Source organism: Danio aesculapii, chromosome 23 (assembly GCF_903798145.1).
Source record: "Danio aesculapii chromosome 23, fDanAes4.1, whole genome shotgun sequence".
NCBI classification, from domain to species: domain Eukaryota; kingdom Metazoa; phylum Chordata; class Actinopteri; order Cypriniformes; family Danionidae; genus Danio; species Danio aesculapii.
In genome coordinates, this window is record NC_079457.1 from 45,218,764 (window position 1) to 45,242,370 (window position 23,607).

The 23,607-nt window shown below is 37.1% G+C and overlaps 1 protein-coding gene across 1 annotated transcript in view; it reads left to right on the top strand.

The window, feature by feature from the left end:
* slc9a8 (solute carrier family 9 member 8) overlaps positions 1-23,607 on the top strand; it is a 70,559-nt gene that overhangs the window by 26,393 nt on the left and 20,559 nt on the right. The window contains exons 5-8 of the mRNA XM_056449558.1: positions 7,350-7,433; positions 9,704-9,805; positions 9,957-9,991; positions 10,083-10,226. Of these exons, the coding sequence (XP_056305533.1) occupies positions 7,350-7,433; positions 9,704-9,805; positions 9,957-9,991; positions 10,083-10,226 (365 nt within the window). The remainder of the gene's footprint in view (positions 1-7,349; positions 7,434-9,703; positions 9,806-9,956; positions 9,992-10,082; positions 10,227-23,607) is intronic.

The window sequence follows — 23,607 nt, forward strand, 5'->3', positions numbered from 1 at the left end:
ATGAAATGCAGCCGTACGTACCCCCGGCTACGTATTTCGCGGTCTCCAGAAACGTCCACGGGACTACGTTCTCAGAATGAGCCTGGGTTGGCTAGATTTGCACAAACCACCCTAAAGGGGACAGTTCACTCAAAGCTGAAAATCATCATCATTTACTCACCCTTTATTTGTTTCAATCCTTTATAAGTTTTCACCTTCTGTTGAACAAAAAAAAAAGTCATATCGAAAAATACCGGAAACCTTTTCAGACCTTGATATACTTCATATACTTCATATACTTCAAACAAAGTTTTTTTTGTTCTTCGTTTGAGGGTAGAGGAGGCTAAGTGACTGTATGCTGTTTCCGAACCTTCTGACACCCCCATGCAGCAGTAGGTGGTGTTTTAAATGTGTCATGCTGCTCGAGGCCCCGTTTACACTGGTGCGTTTTACGTTTTAAACAGCGATTTCGAATTAAAACGATCCACGTCCACACTGGTGTTTCATCTAGCATTTCTGAAAAGATTTCCATCCACACTACATTGTTAAATAAGGCACATCATGTCACGACATACACACTCTGGCATGCGCTGCAGCGTATGCACTCGTCTGAGCCCCAGGCAGTCAGCGGGTGCTTTGAGGTGATACCCAGGTGATAGCAGCACACGTCGGACAGTTCATCAAGGATCTACCGCTGGATTTCATCTCACTATAGTTGTTAAACGTGATATTTAATTCATCTAGTCTCTATCTAACTGTCTTTTGAATCTGTTGCTTGTTCTCAGGTATTGTGTTTTGGCTGAGCACAAAGATAAGTTAATGTAAGCACGTACACTGATTCTGCACATTTGACTGATTACCTTTATTTCCTATGTATAAACTTATTGTACGTTATACTTTATAATGGCTGTTATTGATTATTAAACTGATATTCAGCAAAAGAGACAGAGTTTGTTTCATATTTTTCATGAAAATGAAAGGAGGCAGTGATGTTATAGGCTCCGTTTTGTTATAATTATGCAAACAGTGAAGATGACGGTCATATAAATATGAAGCTACACGGTGCCTCAACATTTTTGGTGTCTGCTAAGTTGGTAATATCAAAATGAAAATAGGCAGTTCCTCATATCATGTTTATATTTTATTAATAACCTCCTAGGGCTTGAGTGGCACATACGTGGACAGCACATTTGAGCTCTTAAGTTGCTATTTAAAATACTTTGAATGTTTTATATTTTTTTACAGACACACAGTGTCATCCTGCAATTGTTTTGCAGCATATGAAATGTCCCAAACGCTATTTTTAGCTGTCCAAAATGGGAAAAAATTTTGTTTTTACTCCCTGATAGTCAAAGCAAGTTAAAAAAAAATTCTGTTAAATATGCATTAAAAAAATTCAGGAAAAAGGGTTTTATGTAAATTCGAACCACGAGTCCACATATATGGACATAATTTTTCTCTAAAAGTACATCATATCAAAAGATGATGCTTAAGATTTTTATTCTAACTAGGTTCCAATAAGCCCAAATAACTAAGACAAGTAGAAAATGCATGTAAAAAAACACCTTGGTCCTCAAAAGGTTAAGATTGTGAAACAATGTAGCCAGGCTGATGTGAATGAGGTTATACAGTACACTGTTCCCTTTGAAGATTTACCCTACATGTCCTCGGGAGTTTTTCTTCCATATCAAACTTGCAAAGTGTTACACAAAGTCGTAACACGACTTAACACAAAGTCTGAACTTACAAAGAAAGGATGCAAGACTTTCAAGAACTTTGCGTACTTGATATTGAGAAAAAGCCCCAATCAGATAGGTGAATGTCTGCAGCCCCGCCACTGTTTTCCCCATCCACACTGACATGGAGCAGTAACGTTTTAAAACAGCCTCTTCAGCGTGTCCAAAAGCTCTATTTTCAGGGTTCGAAAATTCTGGTGTAGCGTGGATGGATAGCAAAAGGGTTTTAAAACTAAGACGCGTTAGTGCAAACGGTTAGTGAGTACTGCTAAACACAACAACAATAGTGAGAGAAAACCCAGCCTGATCTCATTAGGAAACATAACTATTTTACATTTTGTCAGTTTAGTGGCTAAATCGTACAAATTTGTACGAGTTCAGTCATATGAAAATGTACAATTTTTAAAAAGAGCTGTAGAACTGTAGCCAAATGACTACAAAATGATCAGTAGATTAGTTTGAAAATTAAGAAGAGATGAGTATTTTTTATTTTTTATTTATTTTTTGTTTTGTTTTCAGACCTTGCAGAAGAGTAACACTCATGCGTTCAGTCTTGGTATTTTTATAATCAGCATTAATGTCAGATGCTTTGCTCAGAATGCTAGCCATGCTAACCCTAGCTCTGAGATAAGTAAGCATTTATAAAGTAAATTTGCTTAAAATAAAGTGATCAGCTGGAACCAGTCTGGCCATTCTCCTCTGACCTCTGGCATCAACAAGGCATTTGTACCCACAGAACTGCCACTTACTGGATATTTTCTCTTTTTTCAGACCATTCTCTGTAAACCCTAGAGCTGTTGTGCGTGAAATCTCCAGTTTCTGAAATACTCAGTACTCTTGCATCAACAACCATGCCACATTCAAAGTCACTTAAATCAACTTTCTTCTCCATTCTGATACTCGGTTTGAACTGCAGCAGATCGTCTTGACCATGTCTATATGCCTAAATGCATTGAGTTGCTGCCATGTGATTGGCTGATTTGAAATTTGCGTTAACGAGCAGTTGGACAGGTGTACATAATAAAGTAGTCGGAGAGTGTAAATATCCTTAATACATGCCATAACATTAATTTTTTTCCCCCTCAAAGGCAGTCATTGAGTCTATCATTGAGCATTGCAGAAAGACAGATATCACTACAGTTTTAGAATGCCGGAAGCAACGTGGTGCTGAAGTAAAGTATTGAGTTGTGAGGACAGCTTGTTTTAGGATTTTGTTTTTACAAAATGAAGACAGAATACTTTTGTATCTCATTTCACTGCAATTATTGGGCTCACTGATTCAAAGATGACAAGGAGCTTAAAAAAGCAAACAAAAAAACCTTTGTGATAGATTGGATGGATGGATTGAGGCTATAGGCTCAGAATAAGTTTTTGCCAGCAGCTTGTCCTCCTGAGGCTACGACATGCTGTTCTCGTGTCACTGATACAGATGGACTTTTGCACCTTTAACTGTCTGCACATATGCTCGGAGTTCATAAATCATGCCTTTGCTCCCGTGCTCCACACTTTCCTTCCTCATTCTTGAGCTTCATTACTGTAAAATAAACTCAAAGGTGTGGCTGCGTCTTTGACTGAATAGGTGGTGACTTACAAAAACAGCATCTTAACCAAGATTCTATTTAGTGATCTGAAGTGTTTTTCTAGGGCAGCTCCCTGCAAACATGACAGATTGCACAAAAGAATTTGCAGCAAATATTTGTCACAAATCTTTCTCTCAAGCGATTGACTCAAATATTTTATTTTCTAATCGGTTATCATTTAGGCAAGACTTTAATTACATGATTTATTATTATCTTTCTTTTCTTTTTGAAATATATAAATAGATCCGAGTTATTTCCTTATAAAAATGCGAGGACATAATTAAAATAATCTATGTGAATCCATATAATACGTGCATTGTTCTGTGTTTATATGTGAATAAAAAGACTTAGAAATAAGCTTCAGAAGATAAAGGCTAAATTCTTGAAATCAATAGTTACAAGTTTCCAGCATTCTGCGAAATATCTTATTTTGTCTTCAACAGAGTAAAAAATAACCCAAAAAGTTTTGGAAGTAAATGGGAGAGTAAATGATGACAGATTTTTCAGTTTTGGGTGAACTAATCTTAATATACTCGACATATTTCAATAACACTAGTAAAAAAGTCATCAGATTTAATGAAAGTAAATCAATACAATCATAATGAAATGTATCACATACTTCATACTGCATTAATTCACATATGCTGCTGTAATTGTATGAACACTGTCTGCACAGTTGGATCTACATCATTCTAAATTTCTATGGTATTTCTAGATAAAAGAAATCTAAGCAAAATACATAGTTTTGGACTTTGGCAAATCTAACTTACAAGTGATAACCATGTTGAGTTTAAAAAAACAACACCAACATATGTCTAAAATTCCAAAAAAATAACACTTTAAGTGAAGGTAATACCAAAGTGAATATAAAAACTGTAACTCCAGCAGCTCTTTGGTCTTGAACTTGACTACACTCCCTAAGCAAACAAATCAAGCAGTCTTCTGGATGCTATGAAATGTAACAGACCAAATGTGGAATGAATGGATTGACAAAAAGTAGATCAACCTTTCAGCGCACCACTTCAATCTTCAGCTTTTTCAGTGTTTTTCAGTGTCGTCAGTGTTTTAATGGTTAGTCAAGTTACAGTGCATCCAGAAAGTATTCATAGGGCTTCACTTTTTCCACATTTTTTATGTTACAGCCTTATTCCAAAATAGATTAAATTCATTTATTTCCTCAAAATTCTACACACAATACCCCATAATGACAATGTGAAAAAATATTTTTTGAAATTGTTGCAAATTTATTAAGAGAGAGAGAGATGAGTGTTTCTACAGGTGGTTTGTCAAGCCCACTCACCACCACACTTCATAAATGCACATTGTAAGAAAGTGTCTGGTGCAAGTGTCAGCAAGATGAAAGTGTGTTTTCTACAGGTGGTTTGTCAAGCATGCACGCTCAGATTTGCATAATCTTACTGCTCTCGTGATTTCTCTTACTGATTTCTCGAAAGGTTCATGATGTCTTGATTGGGATAGAGATGAATCTCAGTGGAGCTGAAAGAGAATGTGGTGGGCCTCCTTCCACAGGAACTTGAAGAACGAGAATGTGTGCATGTTGTGAAAAGTGATGCGCTTGTGGTTTCATGCATGAAATGTGTGTTTGTGCATTTCTGCACATGTGCTTTTGTAATCGCAGAATCAACACAGTTCAGCTTCGTGCACGAGTGTAATGTAAATGTTTAAATGCACACACTATTACACACATTCTCACAAACCTATTAAACATCCTCATTCTCTGACTGGTCATGAAAGTGTATTTATACACATTTTATAATAGTACATCTAAAGTCAGAGGATAAAATAAAATCCTAAAATAATACCATTTTTAAATAAAGAAAAATTAACACAAGAGAAATAAACAATGCAGTGTTTCCTCTAGGATTGTTTCCAGCTGTGGCGGTACGAGTATGCGAACCTCTTTGCTTGCGCGCCGATTTCCTCTGCTCGTGCACAACTTCTCGCACGCCCCCTCAAATATATGCTGATCTAATGCAGATCTTCTTGTACACGCTCAAATAAACGCTGCTGAAGTGCGATTTAGTGCATTTATATAACAAGTGTGGAATACTGGGAATATTCATAAGACCTACAGAGCGGTATTAATGCATCCTGAAGTGAAGTGAAACGGCTATACGTCGTGTTTGTTGGCCTCACGCATCACACACCTGTCAGTCAACCAGTCAGTCAGTCAGCACGTAACCTTAAAGGGATAAACAAATAACGCACAGCACTACTACGGTTACAGAAAAGTTTGCCCTGTTATAATTCACTTACCTCCAAATACATTTTGGTGCGATTATAAATTTGGTGCGGAAAGATGTAATGTAGCCGTGGAGGGATCAATTTTGGCGTGGCGCCCCGCCATGGAAGAATGAATGTAGCGGAAACCATGCAATGGTAAACATAGCAAATCAAATGATCACTATGGTCGCTGTGCCTAACAGCTTTTAAAAACACAATTCAAATGGCACTGATTAGCAGAGTTTGCAGATGTCCAACAAAGCTGAACGCATTTTTATTATTAAACTTGAGATCATGGATGAAGAAAAACCCCTCTTCATTTATGATCATTGCCACGCAGTGATTTTCAAGCTTGTGTATAATGCACAACAGTGCAGCATGTTTATATTTTAAGCTGTGATGTTAGGAAAGGGTCATTAGTCTAATGCTCAAGTATAAGGTAAATGTTTAAAGGCACACACTAATACACACATTCTCACAAACACATTAAACACACTCGTTCTCTGACACTTTGTGTGTGTGCTGGCAATGAAAGTGTATTTCAAGCAGGCACAGGATGTCAAATGACATCAAATTGATGTTGTACGCTAACGTCGTGGGAAATGCTTGGAAATGAAAATCAGGTTGACGTCAGAACCCAACGTAAGGCTGACATCATTGTCCAACATCAGACAGATGTCAGACTTTCCAGCGCAACCTAAAAACAACAAAATATCAACGTCTAATGATGTTACAGCTTGACGTTGTGTGGACGTTACCAATATGACGTATATCAGACGTTGGATTTTGGTTGCCATACTTGATGAATAAATGTCAGTTTTTGACGTCAATATGACGTCGGTTTAAGATGTTGGCTTGACGTTTGATTTTGGACACTTTCCAACACTACCTAAATTCATTCATTCATTCATTTTCTTTTCGGCTTAGTCCCTTTATTAATCTGGGGTCGCCACAGCGGAATGAACCGCCAACTTATCCAGCATTTGTTTTATGCAGTGGATGCCCTTCCAGCCGCAACCCATCACTGGGAAACACATACACACTTATTCACATACACATACACTACTGACAATTTAGCTTACCCAATTCACCTGTACCACATGTCTTTGGACTGTGGGGGAAACCGGAGCACCCGGAGGAAACCCACGCGAACGCAGGGAGAACAGCGACCTTCTTGCTGTAAGGTGACAGCACTACCTACTGCGCCACTGCGTTGCCTACCTAAAATCAAATAAATATCAACGTCATTTCATGTTGTTATTGGACGTCAAAATAACGTTGTCCCTAGAAGCTGGTGAGCTAAATCTAACCTTATATTAACATCCTATGATGTTGTGTGTCTGCTGCGTTAATAATAATAGTAAATCACAAGTATAAAATAGTAAATCTGAAGTACAAGATTAAAATAAAATCTTGAAATAATAAACTATAATCAAATAGCACTTGCTTAAATAGCACTAATTAGCAGGGTTTGCAGATTTGGTAATGAAACTGAACTCATTTTAATAAAACCTGAGATCGTTTCTGAAAAAAAGACTCTTCATTTATGATTATTGCTTCACAGTGATTTTCAAAGTCAAATATAATGCATAATGCAGCGTTTTAAGTTGAGATGGTTAGGAAAGAGTCATTAGTCTAATTTGATTGGCCAGTGAGCTAGTTTTGTTTCTCATCTGCATGCCTTCCTCATACGCCTAACCTGTGATTTAATAATAAAAACAATGAGTTATATGAGCAGAATACATTATCCAGAAAATGAAAATCTTCATGTTTACTTACACACTTTCATTTTTCTGTGTTTCTTTCACAGGAGGAAGAGATGTTTCGTCCCAATATGTTCTTCCTGTTACTTCTACCGCCGATTATTTTTGAGTCTGGATACTCATTACATAAGGTAAACATTGGTGTAATATTAATTATGATCATAAACAGCTGTCAGTATTTTGTTGTAATATGTGACCACGATCCACTGTGAAATCGGAACAGAAAGTGCTAAATAATGCCATAAATAGACGATTAAAACAGAAATTCTTATGGGGAGTTTACACCACACGCTCATGCTAAATCGTGCACCATAAATAGACACATGGACATTTTGAGTTTGCTCACTTCATTCGTGCATCAAATTAGCTTCATTTTCATGTGAAATCCACTTCATGATAGACACTAGGGATGTGATGTTGTGCACCGAGGCTTCAAAGGATGCTTAAAAATATAATACGTTCCGCAGTGAAGCAGTGTAGCGGAGCTTGATTCGTTTTGCTATAATCATGTGATCAGTAACGTCCGAACCTTCATTTTTGCCTATACCCAAGTCACTGCTTTTTGATTCAAAGGTTTAAACACCCTCATAAAGTAAGTAGCAAGAGATTAAGCGTCGATTACAGAGCATCCAGAAAGTATTCATAGGGCTTCACTTTTTCCACATTTTTTTATGTTACAGCTTTATTCCAAAATGGATTAAATTCATTTATTTTTTCAACATTCTACACACAATACCCCATAATGACAATGTGAAAAAAGAGTTTTTGAAATTGTTGCAAATTTATTAAAAATAAAAAAGCTGAAAAATCACATGTACATCAGTATTCACAGCCTTTGCTCATTACTTTGTTGATGCACCTTAGGCAGCAATTACTGCCTCGGGTCTTCTTGAATGTGATGCCACAAGCTTGCCACTCCTGCCTTTGGGAATGTTTGCCCATTCCTCTTTGCAGCACCTCTCAAGCTCTATCAGGTTGGATGGGAAGCAACGGTGTACAGCCATTTTCAGATCTCTCCAGAGATGTTCAATAGGATTTAGATGTGGGCTCTGGCTGGGCCACTCAAGGACATTCACCGAGTTGTTGTGAAGCCACTCCATTGATTTTTTTGGCGGTGTACTTTGGGTCATTGTCCTGCTGGAAGATCAACCGTCACCCCAGTCTGAGGTCAAGAGCACTCTGAAGCAGGTTTTCATTCAGGATGTCTCTGTACATTGCTGCATTCATCTTTCCCTCTATCCTGACTAGTCTTCCAGTTCCTGCTGCTTAAAAAACATCCCCACAGCATGATGCTGCCACCATCATGCTTCACTGTAGGGATGGTTTTAGCCTGGTGATGAGCAGTGCCTGGTTTTCTCCAAACGTAACGCCTGGCATTCACTTCAAAGAGTTCAATTATCTAGTCTCATCAGACCAGAGAATTTTATTTCTTATGGTCTGAAAGTGGCTTCAGTCTGGCCACTCTACCATACAGGCCTGATTGGTGGATTTCTGCACAGATGGTTGTCCTTCTGTAAGGTTTTCCACAGAAGAACGCTGGAGCTCAGACAGAGTGAACATTGGCTTATTGATCACCTCCCTGACTAAAGCCCTTCTCCCCCGATCACTCAGCTTAGATGGCCGGCCATCTCTGGGAAAAGTCCTGGTGGTTCCAAACATCTTCCACTTGAGCTCTTCTCCCATGTTGGCAGGAAAATTTCGTCTAGGGACACACCAACAGGCGCTACATCATAACCATGCCCATACTAGAACAAGCTCCTGATTGGTTAACGTGGTGCTAATGTCTGTTGCGTGATAAGCACGTCAAACGCGCAAAACGCACAACTCGCACCGCTTCATTACAAGCACATTATTCGCCTCATTTACGCGAATCATGCTGCAAGATGTCTATTAACGTCTTTGTATTGACTTAACATGTAAATTACTTGAGCTTGATGCTTCATCCGCATCTGATGTGAACGCACAATTACAGTTGTGTTGTCTTATATTGTCAAATTTGTGTTACATCTCAATAAATAGATTGTTTAAAAATCAAAAACAAAACACACACATGCACAAAAAAACTGATTTTATTTCTATTTGTAGGCTGCGCTCAAATATAAACGGTACAATACAACCCACTCAGTGACATCTGATTCACAAATTATTATCACAGACTAGCTCTTTTAATGAATTGTTTCATTCTAAAAGAAGCACAGATGTCCAAAAGATATTTAACATCTTAAATATCTCGACCTATTTTTTTATTATTAAATAGTACAGTGTGAAATCTAAAAATAGCACTATGATTAGTCAGCAAACTGTTTTCGAGGAATATCAGTGTTGTTTGCCCTCAGGCTTAAGTCAGAGACTCTCATAGTTCTAAAAACAGATTGACCATTCAGGTTTTTATTTTCTGCAGGGTAATTTTTTCCAAAACATAGGCTCCATCACGTTATTCGCCGTGTTCGGAACAGCGATTTCAGCTTTCATCGTGGGAGGGGGGATCTACTTCCTGGGCCAGGTATGTTATTTTTGTTTTCTGAAACTTTTCTCACGTCTTTCTGTGTAAACAGACCTGTAAATGAGTTCGGTGAGTGGTTTATCTAGTTAAACTGGTTTGCACACCTTAACCACAATAGTGACTGGCATGTTTCGATGTGTCTGTTAAACAGGCCGATGTTATCTACAAGATGACGATGACAGACAGGTGAGACGTCTGCTTGTAAACTATTAAGGAAAGTGTTTTGAGAATGTTTGACATGCATATGCACATTCATGTCTTCTTCTTTTTTCTCCAGTTTTGCGTTCGGCTCTCTGATCTCTGCAGTGGACCCAGTGGCCACCATCGCCATCTTTAACGCTCTGAATGTGGATCCTGTACTCAACATGCTGGTGTTTGGGGAGAGCATCCTAAACGACGCTGTCTCCATCGTGCTAACAAAGTACGCATCTAAACGCTCATGCTTTCTTTCATCAAGTCAGTTTTACAGCCCTTTGGTCCTAAAACCAATGCATCTCACACTCATTATGCTTCTTTCCACTAAAGTTAAAAATAAAAAACAGCTCTTACCTTCTAAAACTTACGGTCTCAAATCAGCCAGCAGTTGCAATGTATCCGGAAAGTATTCACAACACTTCACTTTGTCCACTTTTTGTTATGTTCGAGCCTCATACAAAATTGAATTAAAGAGAGACCCCCTCATATGATTGTAAATCATAGGTATATGGCAATACGTCGCAAATATATTCATTCATTCATTCATTCATTCATTCATTCATTCATTCATTCATTCATTCATTCATTCATTCATTCAGTATGGATTAAATATTCTTTATTTGCTCAATTCTACAACCAATACCCCATAATGGCACCCCTATAATGATTTTGGGCTAATTTGTTGCAAAAAATAGATAAAAATTTATGAATAATAATAAATAAATGTACGAGGACGTAATTTTAGGACGTAATTTCGAGTCTGTAGAGACATGGGTAGTGGGATCAAAGAGCGGCAACAGAACTTTAGTTTCAGCCTCCGCTTCGACCTTAGCTACATCGCCATTATACCCTACATCCTTACTCACAGGGCTGCACGACCTTTCATCTGAACAATGAGATTCACTCTCATCTGGAGCGTCACTAGTGATCTGAACAAATTCCATTTCAACTAAATGTTCATAAACAATTTTCTCCACTGTTTTCTTCAAAAACTGGCGGCTTACCTAAATTTGGAAATATGCAGCGATTTCAAAAAGATCATTTTTACGTAACTTATCAAATTGTTCTATCGAAAGATTACGAAGTAACGTTTCCAAATGGAACGACGCCATATTAATTGTCACTAAACGACTAACGAGAAGCAATAGACAAGTCTTAACCAAACTCACTCTTTTTCCAAACTCACTCTTTTTTTGACGGACTGGCCCCCGAGTTACGATTAACGCACACGTACGAAAATTGACACACACGTCAAACATGCCAATACCTACAAAAAAGTCTCTTGGAGCGAAATTTGAAACCCAACAGGAGGTTATGGAATAATTTTTGTGCCAATAAGAATGAACGTAACTTTATAAAACTGAATGTAACTTTCCAAGAAACGATCAAAAATATGCCACTGCAAAAGAAGAAAAACACAATGAAAACAAAAAAAATGAACTCAGTCGCACGAATTTAACATGCTTTTCAAATATGCTTCATTCTTTGTTAATGATTTTCAAAGAATCGTTTTCGCGAATCATGGATTTTGAATGCGTTGCCACAGTTTTCGCTTACGCTTCGTAAATTTTCGTTTGCTGTTTTGGCACAAACTTCTCGTGGGGGCGGGCTTAACAGCGATCTACACTGATTGGCTAATGAGCTTTTGATGGACAGTTGCTCTCTGACCTGGAAGCACAGACGGTGACGTCAGTGCACTGCAAACTTGTGAATAACAACAATAACCCGCAAAATAACTGTTGCACACTGTACATGAATAAAACTTTTATTGTTGTTATTGATAAACGTTACTTTAGCAACACGAACTTACTTCAAGCTGCCCTGAGGGACAAGCTGAGGTGGAAGATGATGGCACCGCTCCGTGTCTCTCCCGGGAGGTCATCTTTAGAAACTAAGAGACGACCGTAGGTAAAATACTAACATTAATACTTAACATAAAGCACGACGTATTGCACACCGCAACAACTTTCCGATATGCGCGCCACTGACGTCACCGTCTGTGCTTCCAGGTCAGAGAGCAACTGTCCATCAAAAGCTCATGAGCCAATCAGTGTAGATCGCTGTTAAGCCCGCCCCCACGAGAAGTTTGTGCCAAAACAGTAAACGAAAATTTACAAAGCGTAAGCGAAAACTGTGGCAACGCATTCAAAATCCATGATTCGCGAAAACGATTCTTTGAAAATCATTAACAAAGAATGAAGCATATTTGAAAAGCATGTTAAATTCATGCGACTAAGTTCATTTTTTTGTTTTCATTGTGTTTTTCTTCTTTTGCAGTGGCATATTTTTAATCGTTTCTTGGAAAGTTACGTTCAGTTTTATAAAGTTACGTTCATTCTTATTGGCACAAAAATTATTCCATAGGAGGTCGGATATTTTTAACTTTCAAACTGCCAAAAAAAAGTGCAATTTCCAGGCATCGTATATTAACGAACTCCTTCTAGGGATTTAATTGGATCAACACCAGTATTGGGTTTTGTCATGTAAAGCCCTTGGCGATGTTAAATTGGGAAGATCTAGAGTTTTTGTCGAAGGGCGTGTCTGTGGTGGCCTCACAAACTTTGACGGTTCGCCCCGAAACAGGAAGTTGTTATAACTTAGGCAAGCATTGTCCAAACTGCCTCAAAATTCACACGATTGATAAGAGTCCTGAACACGTCTACATGCCAATATTCAGTTACAGTTATAGCGCCACCTGCTGGCAACAGGAAATGAAATGTTTTACAGTGTAACAAACTCCTCCTACAAATTTTATGACATCAAATCCATGTTCCATTAGTTTAGTCCAAAGGTCTTTATGATGTTAAATTGTGAAGATCTAGAGTTTTCACCGAAGGACGTGTCTGTGGCGGACTGACAGAGTTCAGTGCTTCGTCGTGGAGGAGGAAGTACGTATAACTCAGCCAAGCAATGTCTGATCTGCCTGAAAATTGGTGACATCTACATGCCAATATTGAGTCACAGTCATAGCGCCACCTGCTGACAGAAGGAAGTTTGGCATAAATCTGTGATTTTCTCAGGTTTTTTTATATATCAACGGACAATAATTTTATACAATTAATTTTTATTTAAAACCGATATTTTTTTATGTACCCCGTTGACAGATTTTTAAATACTTTTCTGTTTCAAAAAAAAAAAAATTCTGTTTTAAACTTTGGACTTATTGTTTGTAAAAACAAGACAATATTTTTTACATGTAGAAAAATGCTTTTTGATATATGTTTTGTTATATTTTGTTAAATATTTTGAAAAAGGGATCCAATGTGACAACTTTTTCTGATAACTATGATTTACAGTGGGTGGTAAAATTGCAGTGGGTTGGCACACCTGCCTTTGGGAATTTTGCCCATTTCGCTTTGCAGCACCTCTCAAGCTCTATCAGGTTGCGACGGTGTACAGCCATTTTCAGATCTCTCCAGAGATGTTCAATAGGATTTAGGTCTGGGCTCTGGCTGGGCCACTTAAGGACATTCACCGAGTTGTTGTGAAGCCACTTCATTGATTTTTTTGGCAGTGTACTTTGGGTCATTGTCTTGCTGGAAGATGAACCGTCACCATAGTCTTTGCAAAAGTAGATGACCGCAAATCTGCACAGCGTCTGCAGATGACTAAAGATGAAATGATCAAACCTCAACTGCAGACTGATTCGAGAGGTTTTGCAGACACAGACTGCAACATTTGGTTGTGAGTTGATGTCATTTCTCTTGCATAAACTGGTCACGCTCTCTCTCTCTGTCTCAGCAGGTGTTCGTGTAAGTGTGTCAGGCTTTTTTTCCCAGCTCTTCAGTTTGTGGCCAAGCTGCCGTTGGCCTTGTGGCCTGCAGACATCCCCATTCTGTCCGTTTCTGCCTTCTGCTCGTTTTTCGCTTCCATGTCCCATGATTTATGGCCACATGAAAGTGTTCTGTGTTTCCGTGTGATAAATCTGCTGTAATTCAGGCTCTCCAACTTTAAGTCTTGCAGAAAAACTGTGATACACTGCAAAAAGACACTATTCCTACTTGGATTGTTTGTCTTGTTTCAAGTCCAGATATCTAAAAATTCTTAAATCGTGAAGCATTTTCTAGACAAGCAATACATATTGTCTTGTTTTAAGAAATGTGTCAAAATTACAAGCTAAATAGTCTGCTATTGGGGTGAGCAAAATAATCTTGTTTTGACATAAGATTTGGTTTAGCCCACTGGCATATTATTTAGCTTGTTTTAAGGAAAAACTGACTTATTTTTGACACATTCTTTTTCAAAAACAAGACAATTTTTTTGCTTTTCTAGAAAATGCTTCTTCATTTGAGAATGTTTAGTTATTTGGACTAAGGCTGGGCAATAAAGCAAAAAAAAAAAAAGATCACGATAGATTGTTTCATATAAATATAAATATATATATATATATATATATATATAATTATATATATAAATACATAAAATACATATATATTTAATAGTCAAAACAAACAAATAATCACAAATATCTTGTCTCATGTCTTATAATAAAATAAAAGTGTTAAAGAGACTCTTAAACTTGATAAATAAAATGTTACACAGTGTGTGCAATGGTAAAGTGTAAATTCTGAACAATCAAAGCAAACTTTAAAGGGCACTTAGTTTACCTCTTTTTTATGATTTAATATTAATATTCTGGTTCTCCTGAGTGTGCCAGTTTAGGTTCAGTTTAAAACACAATTCAGATTGTTTTATTATAAAGTGTTAAAAAGTGTCATGTTGGGGGCCTGTCCACAGTTCGCTGATTTAGGGGTGTGTTGCTTCACATGTAAATTAGTTTCGGCTTCCCGCCAACGTAACAAGGGGCGGGGCCATGAGCTCAACTGCTCTGTGTTTGCAACAGAGTCTGACAGGCAGACGGAGAAGGAGAGAGAGAATCACCATTCAGTCGTACATGTACGACTCTGACACAGACCAAGCAGAGAGTACAAAATCATTTGTGTCTTTGTACAGTTTTACAGCCAACTGTGTGCTAGTTTCAAGTGCCGAGCTTGTACACAGAAACTAATAACCACACACACTGAATTAACTTTGACTGAGGCACCGGATGCGCCACTCGAAGCCGCGACACAGTACACCAGACACTCTCACTCTCTAAACATAGGTTTCTGCAACGGTCCGCGGCGCCCAGCCGTCGACTTGAGTGTACCCTGATAGAAACCTATGTTTAGAATTCTAAAACGCATGCTAGTTCAGATCACAGGGAGCTTCTGGGATCGCGAGAAATGCAAACGGCTGAAGTATAAGGTAGATTCAATGAGAAGTACACATGTTTGCAAACCTACCTAAAGATACAACCAATAATTCCGATTAGAGCAATAATGTGGAGAATATTGCTCTTGTGTTGAGCCCAATGAGCCTTGCATCTAAAAATAGAGCTAGGGTGTTCCTTTAGTGATATTTCTTCGACTCACGCTGAAAATGGCTGACGTGAATCAACAAACTGAGGATATGATGACGCGCCTGTCAATCAATATTGGTGGGCGGGGGGACCGCACTCCTACCTCAGGTAGCGGTCGATTTGAAAACAGCTCCAATTGGTCCACCGTTTTTTATGTTGTTAAATTGAAAAAAAAGCACTGGGTGTGCGTATATCACCCCAATATGACAGTCTATACACCATACATGCACATATGTCTGTCCAAACAGCTTGAAAAGTAGATTTTATACCATAGGTGCCCTTTAAAGTAGATCAGCATCTGTAAGATGTCAATAATAATGATGCAGTAAACCTCAAGCTCTGCTAACAAAACTAATTATGATAATCAAATCTGTGTATGGGTGTTTCCCAGTACTGCGTTGCAGCTGGAAGGGCATCCACTGCATAAAATATATGCTGATTAAGTTGGCGGATCATTCCGCTGTGGTGACCCCTAATGAATGAAAGGACTAATCCGAAGAGAAAATGAATAAATGAATGATAATAACATTATACAAATCCAAATTATCATGAATGAACTGAAAAAAGCCATGGAGACATGAAGAAGGCATTGAAGTGGTGGTTTTTAAATTTATGTAGAAAATAATAATTTTTGTAACATTTTAATCCTTTAATTTCTTTTTATATGTAAAGATATTTGTGTATTGCTGTACATCCTGTGTGTATTAAGCAATGTGTAAGCGTTTGAACCAGCATAGCTAACATGCTCTTTGCTAGACTTTAGACCTGCTTTTAGACGGTCAATAGCGCAGTCTATTTCAGTTCCTCAAAATAGCAACGTACCAACTATGCACCTTAACACACCTCTGCTTTAGACCAGCAAAGTGGCACAACTGGATTTGCTATTTAAACAACATGCAGCAAAACATGAAAATTAGGGTTGCGCTGGTCTGAAAATAGCAACAAATCATGCCAAACACATCTTGCACCTTATTGCGCCGGGTGTAGGATAGGGCCCTATATCACACAAGCAACATCATTTCTAAGAATTCTGACTTTATATTAATATTTTGCAATTGTGAATTTATTTTGTCAGAATTTTGACTTTATAACTCGAATTGTGACTTATTATCTCAACATTAGCTTTATATCACACAATTGCAACTTTATTTCTCAGAATTCCGATCTTGTTTTTCAGAATTGTGAGTTCATTTCGATGAAAGGTGTACTGCAATTCTGAGATAAGAAGTCGCAATATCCTTTTTTTTATTTAGATTTAGGAAAAGGCTTCCATACTTTAGCGTATCAGGTCAAATAAAAGCATAAGCTCGAATATCATCACTGCCACGATGCTTCATACACTGCGAAGATGCTTTTCTTAGATTGTTAGAGAAGTAATGGGACTTTTACACAGTACTTCACATACACACTGATTTTTATATGTGACTAGTACTGGACTATTTGGTATAAAGGGATAGTTAATCCAAAAATAAAATAAAATAAACTGCCATCTTTTACTTTTTTTCTGTTGAACATTCTTTTCTGTTGAAAATGTGTTGCTGGCACCCATTGACTTCCACAGCAGGAAAAAATAATTACTATGAAGGTCAATGGGTGCCAATCATTCTTCAAAATATCTTCTTTTGTGTTTGACAGAAGAAAGAAACTCAAATGAGAGAGTGATCGATGAGGTTGTTTTCTTTTTGGAGGAATTATCCCTTTAAGTATAATTAGGCAAGGTCTAGGGAAGCACACGTTTCTCCAGAATATTCCGTAGGATTAAGTTTGTCTTCACTGGAATTACTGGAACAGCCACACCCATTCATTAGCTGGAGGTTTTCAAATACTCTAAACCATCAGTGGACATGCATTAAGGGTGTTTCTTTGGTTTTCTTCAGTTTTCCCAGCAGCAACAGCAAACACTTTGCTATTATCTTGCTGACACTCTTAATATACTCTTCCCATTAAAGATACTCATTCATGGCAACATGGTACCGTTTTTCTTTACTGGAAAAGATTAATACAAAAATTTATTAATTTATTCAACAAACACACACACACACACACACGCACACACACACACACACACACACACACACACACACACACACACACACACACAAACACACACACACACACACACACACACACACACACACACACACACACGCACACACACACACACACACACACACACACACACACACATACAGTGGTGAAAAAAAGGGTTTGCCCATTACTGATTTCTAATTTATTTTACATGTTTGTCACACTTTAATGTTTCAAATCATCAAACAAATTCAAATATTATTCAAAGATACCACAAGTAAACACATCATGATATTTTGAAATAAGGGTTTGTATTATTCAGGTAAAACTAAACAGAATACTGCATAGCTCTGTGTGAAAAATGGTTTGCCTTCTAAACCTAGTGACTGGTTGGGCCACACTTACAACTTGCATAGCAGCAACAACTACAATCACACGTTTTGTCTTCTTTTTTCTTTTGTTGCTAACTTGCAATCAGTGCTGTGAAGGATTTTTGGCTCTTTCACTTTGCAGAATTGTTGTAATTCAGCCACACTATAAGGTTTTTGAGTTTGAAACAGCTTTTTAAGGTCATGTAGCAGCATCTCAATTAGATTCAGGTCAGGACTTTGACCAGGCCACTTCAAAGTCTTCATTTTGTTTCATTTTCATTTTGTTTTCTCTTAATAATAATAATAACCTTCATTTAAAAATTGCATGGTGTGGTTTACTTGTGTTATCTTTGACTAACATTAACGCACTACTACCATTAAAGTGTGACAAACATGCAAAAAATATATCAGTAAGTGAGAAAACACTTTTTCACACCACTTTATCTGGGTTTATGTACGTGTTTGTGCGTTCTTAGACATTTAAATGCTCAATATAACATAATTTGGGTTTCTATAATAATAATAATAATAGATTTTATTCATTTTACATTGTTGATAATTTAAAAACATTGAATATATATTCTTTTAAATATTTTCATTTTTATAAATTTTATGACACAAGTCAAAATTATTCACATTATATTATATTTGTTCATTCATTCATTCATTTTCCTTTGGCTTGGTCTCTTATTTATCAGGGGTCCCTACAGCGGAATGAACTGTCAACTATTTTGTGCTAACCACTGAGCCACCGTGCTGCATAATATTAAAATAATATAAAGAAGTCGGACTCTCTGGTAAATTGTAAGCCATCAAATCATAATAGAAGCTTTATAGATACAAAAATAATCAAATATAAATATTATATACACAAAATAAAAAAATAAACCTCCCATTGTGAGAGGCTGTTGAAAAAAACATACAGTAATATGAAAAGTTTATAACATTAAGTCATATGACATACATTGTAAACTAAATATTCGACCTTGTCCAAACCGGCCTTTCTGCTTAGTCATTTGGCACTGCTCTATTGTGGAGGTCTTATCCCATCAATTATTTACAAGCCATGTTTTTAAATTAGCCGTTAGATCCACTTACATGACACATCGTGAGAAAAAAAACAGAACTGATTATTGCATGTAACCTAAGAGCTAACCCTTGTAACCATTGAGCTGCCAAACCATCTTGTTTGTGCCCTACCGCATCGTTTAAATGTTTCAGGGAAAATGGAGCCTAATAATAATGTGGATAATTGAGCATAAGACACATCTGTCACCACCTTTCCTTCTAGCTCCTGAATAATAGGAGATTACATCTGTGGATTTGGATCAGAGCGACAGGCCAATCCTGAATTTGCTGAGCACGACTGGATCAGATCCATATATAACATGAGCTTTCTATCTTTATAGCAGATTAGTTCTACACAAAATACGCTTGGTTTCATACAATTCTTACACTTAAAAAATATAATAACAGAAAGTCAAAACAACAAATATTTATATGCTGCTCTAACTTATTTTTATAAGTTAATCAGGTTTCAACTAAATTTTAAGTTTCAACTAATGTTTTACAGAGTTTAACTTAATATTTTAGTCAGTTTGATTGATGTAAGTTGAGATGACTAGAAAATTGTATTTGATTCAACAAAAAAATTTAAGACAGCAAGAAATTTTTAAAGTGTACATGTTGTACCAACACAAATCGATTAAGTAAATTAATTGTTGTACAAATTTAAGTGGATTTAACATAAATAATTAAGTTGTTCTAAAAAAAAACCTTAAGAATTGTTTTGCTTCAACTCAATTTTTATTAAGTAGATTGAACAAGCATTTTTGGAGTGTATTATTTCAACATAGATATCGCAATGTGAGCATCTGCAATAGTCGCATCTGCAATAGTCGCATCACAAAATCTGCAATGTTGAGTAGTTTAGATTATAGTTGAGTAAGATCTATAGTTCAGAACATTGTAGAGTCATTGTAAAGTTTTCTTCTGTTTTTAAGGCACATGATAACAAGTTAAAATGTTTGTAGCTTTATCAAAGGTTAATTGTATTACTTTTTATACAATGGAAACTATACAGTGTTATTTACATTTGGTTATTCAGTTTCTGTATCTGAATACAGTTAGACTCTCTAGAAATCCATAAAGCACTATTTTTATTTATGTATTGTATTTATCTATCGATTATCTATCTGGTAAGTGATTTTCTAAGTCGGTCTCTCTCTCTCGTATGTTGTAGTGCTGTATTTATACCATAGTAATCTGGTAGTGTTTGGTAGGGCTTTTTTGGGGTTACTTATTGTGATCTCCCGATCGCAACAGAGAAATACTGTGAAATCTCTGTAGACTGATGGCATTTCATGTCGTTCAGCGTTCAACATGTGAGCAAAATCAGCTGTTTTGTCATCACTTTAGACATTACGCTAGAGAATCATTTAAAAACTAGCTCTACAGTGAATTGTTTTTAAGCAAAGGTATCTGCTGTTTTGATCATCAGCTGCAGCTGTGATTGGATGATGAAAGTAGTTCCACTTACAAAATGGTTTTTGAGACTCTCCATGTTTGATTTTCTTTTTCGTTTACACGATTATGCCGTCGAACTGTTGTATAAATGCAATATCACATGAGTAGCAGTGCAATATGGCTGTATATTGTCACTAGTGGGACACTAAGGCTAATATACTAAGTGCTGATTTACAGCCATATCGCACTGCTACTCATGTGATGTCGCTTATAGATGCACTGCGATCCCAATCAGTCTAAAATGATGAATTCTTTCCAAATAGAGCTATTCAAGCCATCTGGTGAAATTCTATTCATATCGCAATGTATATCGCAGAAAAACAAAACATCACAATTAATTTTTCCAATTATCGTGCAGCCCTTAAACGTGTCATATATATATGTAAATTTGTCTCTGATATAGCATCACACTGTGCAGGATTTGAAATGAGTTTTGTATTAGGGCTGCACGATATTGGAAAAATCTGACACTTCGAAATGTAGTTTTTCTGCGATATGTATTGCAATATGAATATAATTTGAGTTTCATATTGTGCATTAGTGTTATCAAAAATATTAATATTTCAATAAATATCAATACTTGAATATTTTAAACGATACAATCTTACTTTTGGTTAGTATCAGCATGGTTTCTGTGAAGTATCGAAAAAGGTATCGAATATCGATATTTTTCAAGGTATTTTGCCGAAGCTAGATTTGACTGTATCATGACAACACTATTGGGCTTGCATAGCTTCAAACACATGATTAACGGTCATAATATCTGTCCGCCAGGCAGTCACGTGCCGTTTGTTTTTGTAACACTATTGTGTTTAGCTTTCTGTGTGCGCTTCGGTGTAGAAACTGCTGATTCATATGGAATTTCTCAAAAACATCAGCTGCTGACGGCATTGGGAGAGGCGGTGTGAACAGTTCATGGCCTCAACATACGCAGATATTTTAAAGATATTTGAAATATCAGTGGGGTTTAGACCTCCTGTTACTGGTGTATTCATTAATTCACAGAACTGTTCAGACAGCACATGATGGTTATCTATTAGGTTACAAACAAGTTGAACAGGAAGGGTGAGACGTGTGGTCTGTTGACATCTCTCCATCGTTCGCTTCTTGTATCTTTTTATCCTTTATCTAGCTTCATCTGTTTTTGCTTTGCTACATTGTGTTTTTCACCTTTTCTCTCATTTCTCATCACCTCTTGTTCTCTTCGCACATGGTCTCATTTCTGATTTCGGTGATTTCATCATCATTATTCATTCATTCACTTTCTTTTCAGCTTAACCCCTTTATTAATCTGGTGTCGCCACAGCGGAATGAACCCCCAACTTGTTCAGCATATGTTTTACGCAGCGGATGACCTTCCATCTGCAACCCATCTCTGGGAAACATCCATACACACTTATTCACACTCATACACTACAGACAATTTAGCCTACCCAATTCGCCTGTACCACATGTCTTTGGACTGTGGGGGAAACCGGAGCACCCGGAGTACAGACGACACTATGGAGAAGCTCACTGCTTGATGTTAAGCCCTCTTTTAGAACAATATTTAAAGATGACTATCACATGGAAACAATTGGTTATACCATGGGGAAAAGTACATGTACGTTATCAAAGTCATGCAGGGAAAATAAAGTATAAAAATAAAAGTACCGCAGTAATCCAGTGCTAGCTTGAGTGTTGAAAATGCTTTGAGACTGAATACGACTTCTAAATTCGCTGTTTGATTAGATTGATTACACGTCGGCAGCCAATAACGTGTTCAGATGTGCTAGCAGCACACTGAGGACACCTGCTGGTCACAAGGGATAATAGCCAGCTGAACGCATTATCTAAAAATAAACGGATCATTATCATTCGCCTGTGTAGAAACAAATATATTTATCATTATATTTATATTTATCATGCTTGTGAACAGGCCTTTAGTGTCTTCTCACGTCTCACGCCTCTGATCTCATCTGCTCTCTGCTTCTTCTCGAGGCTTTCCTGTGGTCATTGTGTGTGTATTCAGACTGTCTCCAGGGTGTTTGCTGGTAAAATGATCTCATCTATAATTGAGGAGTCTGCAGAGCTGCTGTTATCAGCTGTTTGTGTGTTTCCTAGAAAGCAGTAATTCCTCTCTGGGTGTAGTTTTACACCCGTGGGCGAAGCTCTCCTATATCTGATAAAACATTTGTTGATCTTGATCATTAGCTGGTACAACTTGTATAGATGTATGGCCGGTGCTCTTTTGTTGCTGAAGTGGTGAGCATAGTAACATGGTTTCCTCATTCAAAGCAGGTTTGTAGATACAGCTGAAGTCAAAATGGTGAAATCTTAAGTAATTTCCAAATGTTTTCCATGTGATATTTTAAAAATGTGACACATTTTTGAAACAATAGTTACAATAGACTACATTGTGTGATATGTTGTATGAGAATGACTGTGCAAAATCTGTGTAGCAAGATATACAGCTGTGGAGATAAAACCAGTTGAAAAGCTTCCATTTCTCTGGAGTTACTGAATTGGTTCGGTATGGTTAAAGATGCAGTCAATGACAGCTTACATCACACAGTTTTTAAATCGTGTATTCTTACCTGTTTTTAAATGTAAGTGCCTGTATTTATTTGTTATTGTGCAGATACGAGCGGTCAAATGAGAAGTTTGGGGGGCGTGGTTGATTTCACGTACAAGCGTTTGGTTGGAAGCTTGATTCTAAAATAATATGGACGTTGCAACAGCGCCTTTTCCCATCGAAAGAGACTACCAGATGGAGCCAGAGGCGGGGCCTCGGAATCAAGCTTCCAACCAAACGCTTGTACGTGAAATCAACCACGCCCCCCAAACTTCTCATTTGACCGCTCGTATCTGCACAATAACAAATAAATATAGGCACTTACATTTAAAAACAGGTAATAATACACAATTTAAAAACTGTGTGATGTATTTTTTTTTATTTAATGAAAGCAATATACGTTGGACTGCAAAAATAAATTGTCTTTCACACACTCTAGCCTGAGTCTAGAGTTAGACTCAGCTATGAGCACAAAAAAATTCTTCTCTTATAACAGGTTGTTGTTACTTATTATCTTCATAGGGGTAGAAATATCACTTGTAAAATATGAACAGTAACATATAAACAACACATTCATTTTTAGAAAGGTTTTTATTTTTAATTAGCAATCAACAGGACCCAATATATACACTCCATGGTGCATTTAAAAGATAAACACAGCAAGATTTCTTTAAAGGATATTTACACATCCATCCCTGCACTAAATAAAATAATCCTTATTAATTTG